A 13,974-nucleotide genomic window follows, 5' to 3' on the forward strand; every position below is an offset into this window, starting at 1 on the left:
TTATTGGTACTTGTTATTACTCATTTTTCTATTCAAGCCTCTCCTATTTATATTCTAATCTTTTATTCAAATCAGTGCATGGTTGCTAGGGGAATTTGGTCCATAGTTACCAGATTGCTTAACATGCAAATTGAAGAGCTGCTGAATAAAAAACTAAATAACTCAAAAAAAACCAATTGCAAATTGTCTCAGAATATCCCACTGTACATCATACTAAACGTTAAAAGGGGTTATTCACATTTCAACACGTTTCATTTCAATTGTTTTGGACAGTTCACCAGAAATAAAGACTTTTTTTTCAATTACTTTCTATTTGTGACTGTTTTATTAATATTAAACTGTAAATTGTAATGTGTTACTTTTTCTGAAGCAGGGGGGGTCTCATACATCCCAACTGTCCTGTTTTCTGTGGGACAGACCTGATTTTGACAGCTCAACCCACAGCTGCGGATTTTATACTGAAGCGTCTGGACTTTCTTTTTGATCTCTTGCACTTACTCCAGAAAAGATACAAAGTTTCTGAAACTAAATTAAAATGAGAGACTTTTTGGCAGAGATCCCAGAACACTCAGCAGCTGCACTTAGATACTTTTATAACAACTTAAGATAAGCAAAGAAACAATTGTAACTATTTCTCTTGGGAGAACTAGCAGCTTAAAAGGCAATTCACTTTCTAGAAATGTGTTCAAACTTTCATAACCTGCCAAATTTTGTAAAACGAACATGGTAATTAGGGGGTGTGGTCATAAAATGGGCGTGGGCAAAAAATTGCAAAGCTGCGCATGGCACAAGTTTTTGTCCCTCTTTTCTTTTTCAGATTTTGGGAGGTATGGGGTCGCCGACTCTGTAAACTGATTTAATTGATCCATGAGTTGATCCATTTCTTGTGTTTGTCCCTGCTGAGCAGAATCCCTGAGTGTCATTAAAAGCAGCTGTTAGAATTGATACAATAGTTGCACTTATATTCCCCATAGATCCTACTGAGAAATGGATCAACTAATGGAACTGCCTCTGAAAACAACTCAACTGAAAAAGTGTTTGAAAGGTGAACAACCCCTTTAAAGAGGTTATTCAGCTTTAAATTAACTGTTAGTATGATGTAGAGATTGACAATTTGCAATAGTTTTTAATTTTTTATTATTTGTGGTTGAGTTATTTAACTTTTTATTCAGTAGTTCTCCAGTTTGCAATTTCTAATCAGCTATCAGGTTGCTAGGGTCCCAATAACCCTAGCAACCATGCACTGATTGTAATAACAGACTGGAATATGAATAGGAGAGGCCTGAATAGAAAGAGGAGTAATAAAAAGTAGCAATAACAATAAATGTATAGCCTTACAGAGCATTTGATTTTAGATGGGGTCAGTGACCCCAATTTGTAAGCTGGAAAGAGTCAGAAGAAGAAGGCCAATAACTGACACAATGTTTCTTTGGCTATTTACTATGGGTCGAAGTTAAATCCTTCGACTTTGAATATCGAAGTCAAAGGATTTACCGTAATTCTTTCGATCGAACGATTGAAGAACGATCGAAGGAAAAATCGGTAGATCAAACGATTAAATCCTTTCGAATTGAACGATTCGAAGGATTTTAATCCATCGATCGAACGATTTTCCTCTGATCTCAAATTGCCAGGAAAGCCTATGGGGACCTTCCCATAGACTAACATTGGTGCTCGGTAGGTTTTAGGTGGCGAAGTAGGAGGTCGAAGTTTTTTTTAAAGAGACAGTGCTTCGACTATCGAATGGTCGAATAGTCGAACGATTTTTAGTTCGAATCGTTCAATTCGAAGTCGTAGTCGAAGGTCGAAGTAGCCAATTCGATGGTCGAAGTAGCCAAAAAAATACTTCGAAATTCAAAGTATTTTTCATTCTAATCCTTCACTCGAGCTAAGTAAATGTGCCCCATAGTGTCATTGTTTTCACTGCTAATATTGTTGTTGTGGTTCCACACAGAATTCTGATAAAGGCTTTTAACCACATGGACTGGTTATATGTGTGTCCCTGCATTTCCTGTATGAATAAATGTCATTGTTATTTATTCATATAGGGAATTACTGCATAATATCCTCATTAAAATGCATTTATTGCACGCTGACTATACAGGTTTAGCTGCTCCATTGTTACATCTGGCCGGGTGCCTATAATTACTGCATTGCTCACATAAATAAACAGGAATGTATCACTGGGTTTGTCTCTCTTGTTATTTATATCTTTATTCCCAGTGTTTCCTCATACCGGCCCAGGTCAACACTTTTTTAAAGGAACAGTAACGTCAACATTTTTTTAAAAAAAAATGAGTTTGTTTTTAACAGGGAAAAAAAAACAACTTTAAAATCGCAAAGTCTTTATTAAAAAAAAATAACTTACCGAAACTCCACTTGCGCTCCTCTTCAGAAAAGGCGATCGGGTGATCCATTGTTCTGCGCTTGATTTCTCCTCCCTGCCTTAGTTATAGGAGATAGGCAGGGAGACGAAATGGATGGATCATTGCCCTGACGCCTTTTCTGAAGAGGAGCGCAAGCAGAGTTTCGGTTTGGCATTTTTTTTAATAAAGACGTTGCGATTTTAAAGTTAAATACGTCTTGGTGTTTTTTTTTCATTATATACAAACACATTTTTTTAAAAAAAAAAAATTATGTTACTGGTCCTTTAATGTATCAGGGTAGAGACACACGCTAAGATTCAGGGAGAGTAGTCGCCCAGCAACAAATCTCTTCTTCAGGCGCGACTAATCATCCCAAACGTCCTCCTGCTGGCTACACTGTAAATCGCCGATTGGGATTGCAATTAGGGTTACCACCTTTTCTGGAAAAAAATACCGGCCTTCCTATATATTTATCTTTATTCCCTATTAATAACATTGGGATCACTGACCTTCCTATATATTTATCTTTATTCCCTATTAATAACATTGGGATCACTGACCTTCCTATATATTTATCTTTATTCCCTATTAATAACATTGGGATCACTGACCTTCCTATATATTTATCTTTATTCCCTATTAATAACATTTGGATCACTGACCTTCCTATATATTTATCTTTATTCCCTATTAATAACATTGGGATCATATCAATGACCTTCCTATAAATTTATCTTTATTCCCTATTAATAACATTGGGATCACTGACCTTCGTATATATTTATCTTTATTCCCTATTAATAACATTTGGATCACTGACCTTCCTATATATTTATCTTTATTCCCTATTAATAACATTGGGATCATATCAATGACCTTCCTATAGATTTATCTTTATTCCCTATTAATAACATTGGGATCACTGACCTTCCTATATATTTATCTTTATTCCCTATTAATAACATTGGGATCACTGACCTTCCTATATATTTATCTTTATTCCCTATTAATAACATTGGGATCATATCAATGACCTTCCTATAGATTTATCTTTATTCCCTATTAATAACATTGGGATCACTGACCTTCCTATATATTTATCTTTATTCCCTATTAATAACATTGGGATCACTGACCTTCCTATATATTTATCTTTATTCCCTATTAATAACATTGGGATCACTGACCTTCCTATATATTTATCTTTATTCCCTATTAATAACATTGGGATCACTGACCTTCCTATATATTTATCTTTATTCCCTATTAATAACATTGGGATCATATCAATGACCTTCCTATATATTTATCTTTATTCCCTATTAATAACATTGGGATCACTGACCTTCCTATATATTTATCTTTATTCCCTATTAATAACATTGGGATCACTGACCTTCCTATATATTTATCTTTATTCCCTATTAATAACATTGGGATCATATCAATGACCTTCCTATAGATTTATCTTTATTCCCTATTAATAACATTGGGATCACTGACCTTCCTATATATTTATCTTTATTCCCTATTAATAACATTGGGATCATATCAATGACCTTCCTATAGATTTATCTTTATTCCCTATTAATAACATTGGGATCACTGACCTTCCTATATATTTATCTTTATTCCCTATTAATAACATTGGGATCATATCAATGACCTTCCTATAGATTTATCTTTATTCCCTATTAATAACATTGGGATCACTGACCTTCCTAATATATTTATCTTTATTCCCTATTAATAACATTGGGATCACTGACCTTCCTATATATTTATCTTTATTCCCTATTAATAACATTGGGATCACTGACCTTCCTATATATTATCTTTATTCCCTATTAATAACATTTGGATCACTGACCTTCCTATATATTTATCTTTATTCCCTATTAATAACATTGGGATCATATCAATGACCTTCCTATAAATTTATCTTTATTCCCTATTAATAAACATTGGGATCACTGACCTTCGTATATATTTATCTTTATTCCCTATTAATAACATTTGATCACTGACCTTCCTATATATTTATCTTTATTCCCTATTAATAACATTGGATCATATCAATGACCTTCCTATAGATTTATCTTTATTCCCTATTAATAACATTGGGATCACTGACCTTCCTATATATTTATCTTTATTCCTTATTAATAACATTGGGATCACTGACCTTCTATATATTTTATTTTCATCTCCCTATTAATAACATTGGGATCATATCAATGACCTTCCTATAGATTTATCTTTATTCCCTATTAATAACATTGGGATCACTGACCTTCCTAATATTTATCTTTATTCCCTATTAATAACATTGGATCATATCAATGACCTTCCTATAGATTTATCTTTATTCCCTATTAATAACATTGGGAATCACTGACCTTCCCTATATATTTATCTTTATTCCCTATTAATAACATTGGGATCACTGACCTTCCTAATATATTTATCTTTATTCCCTATTAATAACATTGGGATCATCAATGACCTTCCTATATATTTATCTTTATTCCCTATTAATAACATTGGGATCTACATGACCTTCCTATAGATTTATCTTTATTCCCTATTAATACATTGGGATCACTGACCTTCCTATATATTTATCTTTATTCCCTATTAATAACATTGGATCATATCAATGACCTTCCTATAGATTTATCTTTATTCCCTATTAATAACATTGGGATCACTTGACCTTCCTATATATTTATCTTTATTCCCTATTAATAACATTGGGATCACTGACCTTCCTATATATTTATCTTTATTCCCTATTAATAACATTGGGATCCATATCAATGACCTTCCTATAGATTTATCTTTATTCCCTATTATAACATTGGGATCACTGAACCTTCCTATATATTTATCTTTATTCCCTATTAATAACATTGGGGATCACTGACCTTCCTATATATTTATCTTTATTCCCTATTAATAACATTGGGATCATATCAATGACCTTCCTATAGATTTATCTTTATTCCCTATTAATAACATTGGGATCACTGACCTTCCTATATATTTATCTTTATTCCCTATTAATAACATTGGGATCATATCAATGACCTTCCTATAGATTTATCTTTATTCCCTATTAATAACATTGGGATCACTGACCTTCCTATATATTTATCTTTATTCCCTATTAATAACATTGGGATCATATCAATGACCTTCCTATAGATTTATCTTTATTCCCTATTAATAACATTGGGATCACTGAACCTTCCTATATATTTATCTTATTCCCTATTAATAACATTGGGATCACTGAACCATTACCTATAATAACATTTGGATCACTGACCTTCCTATATATTTATCTTATTCCCTAATTAAATACACATTGGTCATAATCATGACCTTCCTATAGATCTTTCTTTATTCGCTATTATTAACATTGGGATCACTGACGCTTCCTATATATTTATCTATTATTCGGCCTATTAATAACATTGGGAATCATACAATGACCTTCCTAATGATTTATCTTTATTCCCTCATTAATAACAATTGGGATCACTGACCTTCCTATATATTTATTTTATTCCCTATTAATAACCATGGGATCAACATGACCTTCCTATATATTATCTTTATTCCCTATTAATAACATTGGGATCACATGACCTTCCTATATATATTATCATTTAATTCCCTATTATAATCAATTGGGAATACAACATGACATTCCTAATAATAATATTATCATTTATTCCCTATTAATAACAATTTGGGATCACTGAAACATTCCTATATATTTACTTTATTCCCTAATTAATAACATTGGGATCATATCAATGACCTTCCTATAGATTTATCTTTATTCCCTATTAATAACATTGGGATCACTGACCTTCCTATATATTTATCTTATTCCCTATTAATAACATTGGGATCACTGACCTTTCCTATATATTTATCTTTATTCCCTATTAATAACATTGGGATCACTGACCTTCCTATATATTTATCTTTATTCCCTATTAATAACATTGGGATCACTGACCTTCCTATATATTTATCTTTATTCCCTATTAATAACATTTGGATCACTGACCTTCCTATATATTTATCTTTATTCCCTATTAATAACATTGGGATCATATCAATGACCTTCCTATAGATTTATCTTTATTCCCTATTAATAACATTGGGATCACTGACCTTCCTATATATTTATCTTTATTCCCTATTAATAACATTGGGATCACTGACCTTCCTATATATTTATCTTTATTCCCTATTAATAACATTGGGATCACTGACCTTCCTATATATTTATCTTTATTCCCTATTAATAACATTGGGATCAACCATCATTTTTACTGGCCAGGCCGGTAAAATACCAACCGGGTGGCAACCCTAATGGCAATCGGTGCGCTTCATTTTCCGAAGTTGCCTGAAGTTGCCTCACGAGGAGTGCAATCCCGCCAGTGATTTTGATTCTATCCAGTGGGAGGCAGTTCGGGGAGAATAGTCGCCCTGAAAAAGAAGACATTTATCGCTGGGCGACTAAATCTCCCCGAATCTGAGCATGTGTTTCTGCCCTAAAAGTCAGTAAAATGACTAAACTGCACATGTGCTGCTCCATGGGGCCATATGGAGTCACGGAAATACAGTCAAACATGGCAGCACCCCACTCTATTAAACTGTACCCCAGGCTTCTGCATTTGTAAGAAGGTTTCCTTTGTGGGGGTTGAACTTGAACTTTTTTCAACCCAACTTAACTATGCAGCTATCATGTGTGTGAATATGTGTACAGTAAAGGGCCGATTCACTAAGGGTCGAATAACGAGGGTTAATTCACCCTCGATATTCGACTAGGAATTAAAATCCTTCGACTTCGAATATCGAAGTCGAAGGATGTAGCGCAGATAGTTCGATCGAACGATAGGATTTTAATCCAACAATCGAAGGAATATCCTTTGATCAAAAAAAGTTAGCCAAGCCTATGGGGACCTTCCCCATAGGTTAACATTGACTTCGGTAGCTTTTTGATGGCGAACTAGGGGGTCGAAGTTTTTTTTAAAGAGACAGTACTTCGACTATCGAATGGTCGAATAGTCTAACGATTTTTAGTTCGAATCAAAGTCGTAGTCGAAGGTCGAAGTAGCCCATTCGATGGTCGAAGTAGCCCAAAAAAACCTTCGAAATACAAAGTTTTTTACCTTCGAATCCTTCATTCGAAGTTAGTGAATCGGCCCCTAAATGTTTGAATGATTGAAAATGTTAAATGATTGTTTAAGTGTTATGCGTAGCATCACCACAAGATGGCAGTGTCAAGGCTATGTTTCAGAAGGTTCCATGCTGGACAGCAGTGGGGAAGACACATGTATAGCATTTGGAGTAGCACATGAGAGGGGAATGTTACAGTGATGCTCAAGACTAAAAGTATTTAAGAGGGAACACACCCTAGGGTTGGATAGAACACACACTTGGAAAATAGATAGCATCAGGGATAAAAAAGTTTAAGTACTAGGTACTTAAAGGGATACTGTCATGGGAAAAAAAATTAATCAGTTAATAGTGCTGCTCCAGCAGAATTCTGCACTGAAATCCATTTCTCAAAAGAGCAAACAGATTTTTTTATATTCAAATTTGAAATCTGACATGGGGCTAGACATATTGTCAATTTCCCAGCTGCCCCAAGTCATGTGACTTGTGCTCTGATAAACTTCAGTCACTCTTTACTGCTGTACTGCAAGTTGGAGTGATATCACCCCCTCCCTTTTCCCCCCCTACAGCCAAACAAAAGAAAAATGGGAAGGTAACCAGATAACAGCTCCCTAACACAAGATAACAGCTGCCTGGTAGATCTAAGAACAGCACTCAATAGTAAAAACCCATGTCCCACTGAGACACATTCAGTTACATTGAGAAGGAAAAACAGCAGCCTGCCAGAAAGCATTTCTCTCCTAAAGTGCAGGCACAAGTCACATGACTTGGGGCAGCTGGGAAATTGACAAAATGTCTAGCCCCATGTCAGATTTCATAATTGAATATAAAAAATCTGTTTGCTCTTTTGAGAAATGGATTTCAGTGCAGAATTCTGCTGGAGTAGCACTATTAACTTGTGCATTTTGAAAAAAACATGTTTTCCGATGACAGGATCCCTTTAAGATAGTAAAGTGTCACCTAGCATGGGTAGATATGACCCCAACAAGGAGTTAGAGGCTTATGAGCCAAGGCTTTGCCAGTGAGGGCAGCAGTAATAGGGAAGCTGGGACGTCCGGAAGGAAGGGTGAACAAATTCCTACCTGGAGTAGGCCAGAGGGGAATAGAGCGTATGCCGGACTGGTAGGACCAGGGGGTGAAAGGAAAAGTCCTATCTGGAGTAGGGTAGGGGGACGTGGAGGACATGTCGGGCTGCTAGGACCGGAAAGTTGAAACCCTGGAAAAGGACGAACCGGGTCCCTGAGTGGAGGACCTACAAGGTAAAAGAGGAAAATTCCAATGGGGGATAGAGTGACTGATTTCATATTGTGATGTGACTTATGGAAGTGGTATGCCAAGAACTGTATGCATGTGAATGGATGTTGCAAGTATGAAGAAGTTGTTCCAATAAATATTCTCCATTTTTACAAACAACGGAGTGGATGCCCTTCCCTGAGAAGAAGAGTGGTTTCCTTAGTGACGAATACTGTGTTAACTCTATCAGTACCCCTTACACATTCAGTAGAGAAGAGGTGAGCAGGGCCACTGCCTCCAGTTTGATCCAATATCCCCTCCATTCCACATTCATTTTATCTCATGCAAAAAAACATTGTACACCATAAGAACAAGATGATCAGCTCTTGTTTAACTTGTCTCCTAAGGTGAATGGATTGCAAGCTCATGTGCCACATACAACCCAGCATTAATGGACTATCTCTGGTCATAGCTGCATAGTTAAGTTGGGTTGAAAAAAAAGTTCAAGTTCAACCCCCACAAATGAAACCCAGTGCCCATACATACTCACACTGACACCGACCCCTCCATACACTCACAAAAATTATATATAGCAATATCTATATTAGTTGTTTAATTTATGTATCACAATAGCCTTGGATATTCTGTCTGTCCAAGAAATCATCCAAGTTCCTCTTAAAGGAGAACTCAACTCTGCAGCTCTGGGCACACTATGGGGGCACAGGAAAGATGAGGAAAGTGTTAATGATGCGCTTGGGAGGGGGTTTGTTCACTGGAGCTGCAGCCATAATGTAGCCATGGGTTTACTTTCCCTTTAAAGGTTTATAGTACATGATGTGCCCAGTAGATGGCAGTGTTGGTTGAAATGCTGTGAAATAAAAACAAACCGCAAGGATTTTATCCGACCCATTATGCAACACCACGCAAATTTGTCGGTTTAGGGCAAAGACAAATGCTGCGTTCCAGGGAGATTAGTCGCCCGGCGACAAACCTCTTCTTCGGGATGGTTTACGTATTAAGTTTTTGTATTAGTCCCATTATATTTTGCCCCATGCAATTACATCTGATTTATTGGATACAATCCTGTGGGCCCCACCAATCTAGGCCTGCTCCCTGCTCCACAAACATTGCTGTAAAGTAAGATGCGCTTGGCACACACAGTGTGGAGGTGCCGGCTGGAGTCAAGTTTCGTAAGAGTTAAGCTGCTCATAGACGTAAAGATACAGTCGTATAAATCTTTGATTGTCCCGACATTTTTCGTACCATAGCGATCGGTCGTTCAGTCGATCAGACAGGTTAAAAAGTAATTTATATCAGCTAATGATAATATCTGTATTGCCAATCTGACGATATCAATGTGTGACTGTCACTACTATTTGTTGGACAAAACTTTTATACAGTTACTGTCACGGTCAGAACATCGTCTGATTTGTTCTTTTACTTCTGTATTTAATCTGACTGGTTAGTTGCAGGTCGGGAGATTGTAACGTCCAATCGTTGATAAGACACAAGGAATAATCTGCACGTCTATGACCATCTTAAGTGTTTAGGACTGGGGTGGGCAGGACCAGAACTAGTGGTAAAGCAAATAACCAGGATCAGTCCTTCTGTGTGTTTTTTTTTCAAACAAACCCATATAGTGCAATGATTTTGGACAGGGTCGGACGGTTGAGTGCAGGCCCATCAGGGCTTCCTTCATCTGCTGCTTGAACCCCATGGGGCCCCAATGCACACCCATTGGGCCACCGATGCGCCGCCTGCACCCTTCTATAGGGCTGCCACCACACAGCCTACCCCCTCCCCTGAGCTTGTGTAAATTTAAAGTACCATCAGCGAGGCAGGGGAGGGAGATATATGGCCTGGGGAGAGGTGGCGAGGACTGGGTCTGGGCCAGAAGGCCCACTGGGTTTTTTCCCTATGTCCCACCGGCCCAGTCCAGCCCTGATTTTGGAGGAATCTTCTTATTATATAACCCTGTACAAATCATTAGTTCAGTCCTGGATTTGTGGCGAGGCCGCAAAGGCCCAGGCCTAGGTTGGCAACATTTTAGGGGCAGCATCCTAATGAGCACTGGGTGTTTTGCAGCTAAGGGCCTGGCACTAGGACCATGCGGCCACGGGGCGCCACGTCCTCAAACCTGGCCCTGATTAAGTTGAACTCTGGCTGCAATTGGAGTCACGGAGCAGATCAATACAGAGGTGCAGTTGTCTTGCAGTGACTAAGTGTCAGGAACATACGGTAGTTCAGCTTAAAGCAACAGATCCGAGCAGCTCATTGCCTCTGAAAGAGTCTGGCTGGAGCCAGCATTTGTCTCTTTTGTACAGGTTTTGTACAGGTTTGTTATACTACATAGGTCACACTGTGAATGCAAATTAAACGCAGGTCAAGTCTGAAGAAGAAGGCAAAGTGGTGAAAGTACTAGACATGTATTTGTGGATGATGGGGACGGGGCTGACGCACAGGGGAAAGCAGGTCTATTTGGCATCTTAGTGATAAAAGGAGATAGAAGCAGGGGGATTACATAACATCATAACAATACAAGTGGGTAAAAGTGGAAGAATTGTGCATTTGAGTTAATTTGAGTGAATTGCAGTGAAGTATAGAGTGTGCGGAAGAGAATGACAAAGAGAAGCAAATTGCAAAGAAAATGAAGGCAGAGAAATACAGTTAAAAGTAATTAAAAAGGATCAGCGAAGGAGAAGAAAATATTGAAAGTAAGAAAGAATAGAAGAAATTTAAAAAAAAAAGAGAGGAGAAAAAAAACTTGATAAACTTGAAGTAAATGAAATTAAAAGATAATAACCTAAGAGATGGAAGGGGCACCCGCTGGACTAGAGTTGCCTATTCCACTAGAACCTGATTCTGACACTGGGGGAGCAGAAGTTAAAGCCCAGACACCCCAGTCCGACACTGATTACTGCTCCCTGTCCTTTTTAGTAAACAAAAATCAATTATGGGGTAGCTGCTGTCTATACAGCGAGTACTGTGTACAGGTCCAGTTAAACCACAGTAAATATCAAAGACATGCACAGTTTCTCGCTTAAAAACATTTATTGGTGCATATATACCACAAAAAATGACATATCAATGTTCAAATCACACACACCACGAAGCAGTGTCTCCCCCCCAGTCTGCCTACCTGTTGTTAACCACACCCTCCTGACGCGTTTCGCGCTGTTGGGCGCTTCATCAGAGGATTTGAACATTGATATGTCATTTTTTGTGGTATATATGCACCAATAAATGTTTTTAAGCGAGAAACTGTGCATGTCTTTGATATTCCCTGTCCTTTTTGGCTGCAGAGTGTCGGCTTGTCATTGTCAGACCAGTAACTGATATCTGTGCTCATAAATGAAAGTGAAAATTGTAGTTGTGGCGGGAAAAATTCATTCCGAGGGAATTGTGCTGGCGGGAAGAAGTGTTCCCATTATGTCCCTGTACAGGAGAGAGTTTCCCTTCCAGAAGGTTTCTGTTATATTACTGTGTCTGGCTCATACTGCAGGTAAGAAATTGTATGTCGTACCCACAACTGACTGTGCAGGTGTCACATATTCTGTATATAATTCCCACAACTGGTCTCCTCCTGCACTTGTACTCTCAGCAATGTACCCTGAGAAATAGGCAATTTTGTTTGTCTCAGAAATGGATCATCAGTCCCTACTGTTATCACTCATGTATTATAAGGGATAATGTACCCCCTACTGTAAATGATAAGGATATTAGAAGTCACTGAGGGGTTCTGTGACCATATAAAGGCACAAGGCTGCAGGCTGAGTTATACAGGGAACTCTGAGTATCACTCATGTATTATAAGGGATAATGTACCCCCTACTGTAAATAATAAGGATATTAGAAGTCACTGAGGGGTTGTTCTGTGACCATATAAAGGCACAAGGCTGCAGGCTGAGTTATACAGGGAACTCTGAGTATCACTCATGTATTATAAGGGATAATGTACCCCCTACTGTAAATAATAAGGATATTAGAAGTCACTGAGGGGTTGTTCTGTGACCATATAAAGACACAAGGCTGCAGGCTGAGTTATACAGGGAACTCTGAGTATCACTCATGTATTATAAGGGATAATGTACCCCCTACTGTAAATGATAAGGATATTAGAAGTCACTGAGGGGTTGTTCTGTGACCATATAAAGGCACAAGACTGCAGGCTGAGTTATACAGGGATATAAGAGATAATGGCAATCCAAATCCCACAATTCAGCTTAAGTCTTAACCAAATGCTAGACTTGGTGCTTATAAAATAAAATGTCATTAAACCATCTTTAAATTCCTCTCAGTAAGTTCTCTATTTCTTTCAGTATCTGAACCTGGAGTAAAATGCAAATTCTCAGGACCTGCCATTATAGGGGGTAACGCTACACTGAGGTGCCAACTCCCAGGATCCTTTGAGGTGCTGCAGGTGACCTGGCAAAGGAGTAAAGATGGCTTCCGAGAAAACATTGCGACCTACAGCAACAAGTATGGGGTCAAGGTACTGAGCCCCTTTAACAAACGAGTAGAGGTTTTCAACACAAGCCCAAAAAAGTCATCCATGAAGATTTCTGCACTGACAAAGGAGGATGAAGCCTGTTATATTTGTGTCTTCAATGTGTATCAGCACGGAGCCTACACTGGGCAAGTCTGTCTCCCCACCCTGGGTAAGTTATTCTGCTTATTCTGACCTGGCATTCGCCATAATGACAATAAATGGTTTATATATACACTATCTGTATAGACTGACAAGCACAAGGACATCACATGGATAGTTATTCAAGGGGTCCTCCCCCTCAAGACCTTTATGCCTGTCCATAACCTGTGTAGGTACCGGCACTGCCCTCAGTCTTGGATGCTTGTCCTCTCCCTCCTTAGAATGAGGTGGTTCCTGAAAAACTACAAAACATCCTTAAAAGACAAGTTAACCTTTTAAATAAATGAATGTAAAATAGATGAGAGTACTTTTTATTTTTTTATTTTATTTTTATTCCAAGATATTAAGGGATACATGTACTGTTAATATGAATGAATTTTGTTACAACAGCGCCACCTGCTGGTCAGTTTCCCACCAGTCTGACCAGCAAGTAGTCAAGGAAGTTGTCAGGAGAAAGAAAGAGGCTGATGTTCTTCTGCTTAGGAAAACAATTAGAAACCTTTCTCACATCTTTCCTAAGCAGAA

The 13,974-nt window shown here is 37.8% G+C and overlaps 1 protein-coding gene across 1 annotated transcript; it reads left to right on the top strand.

The window, feature by feature from the left end:
• The first annotated feature begins 12,143 nt into the window (after positions 1-12,143).
• Positions 12,144-13,497, top strand: LOC108707396 (OX-2 membrane glycoprotein). Its single transcript, XM_018245408.2, has 2 exons — positions 12,144-12,303; positions 13,121-13,497. Exons 1-2 carry the CDS (start codon positions 12,153-12,155, stop codon positions 13,480-13,482), a joined length of 513 nt encoding a protein of 170 aa, XP_018100897.2. The 5' UTR covers positions 12,144-12,152; the 3' UTR covers positions 13,483-13,497.
• Positions 13,498-13,974: the final 477 nt, after the last annotated feature.

Source organism: Xenopus laevis, chromosome 2L (assembly GCF_017654675.1).
Source record: "Xenopus laevis strain J_2021 chromosome 2L, Xenopus_laevis_v10.1, whole genome shotgun sequence".
Classification (NCBI taxonomy): Eukaryota; Metazoa; Chordata; class Amphibia; order Anura; family Pipidae; genus Xenopus; species Xenopus laevis.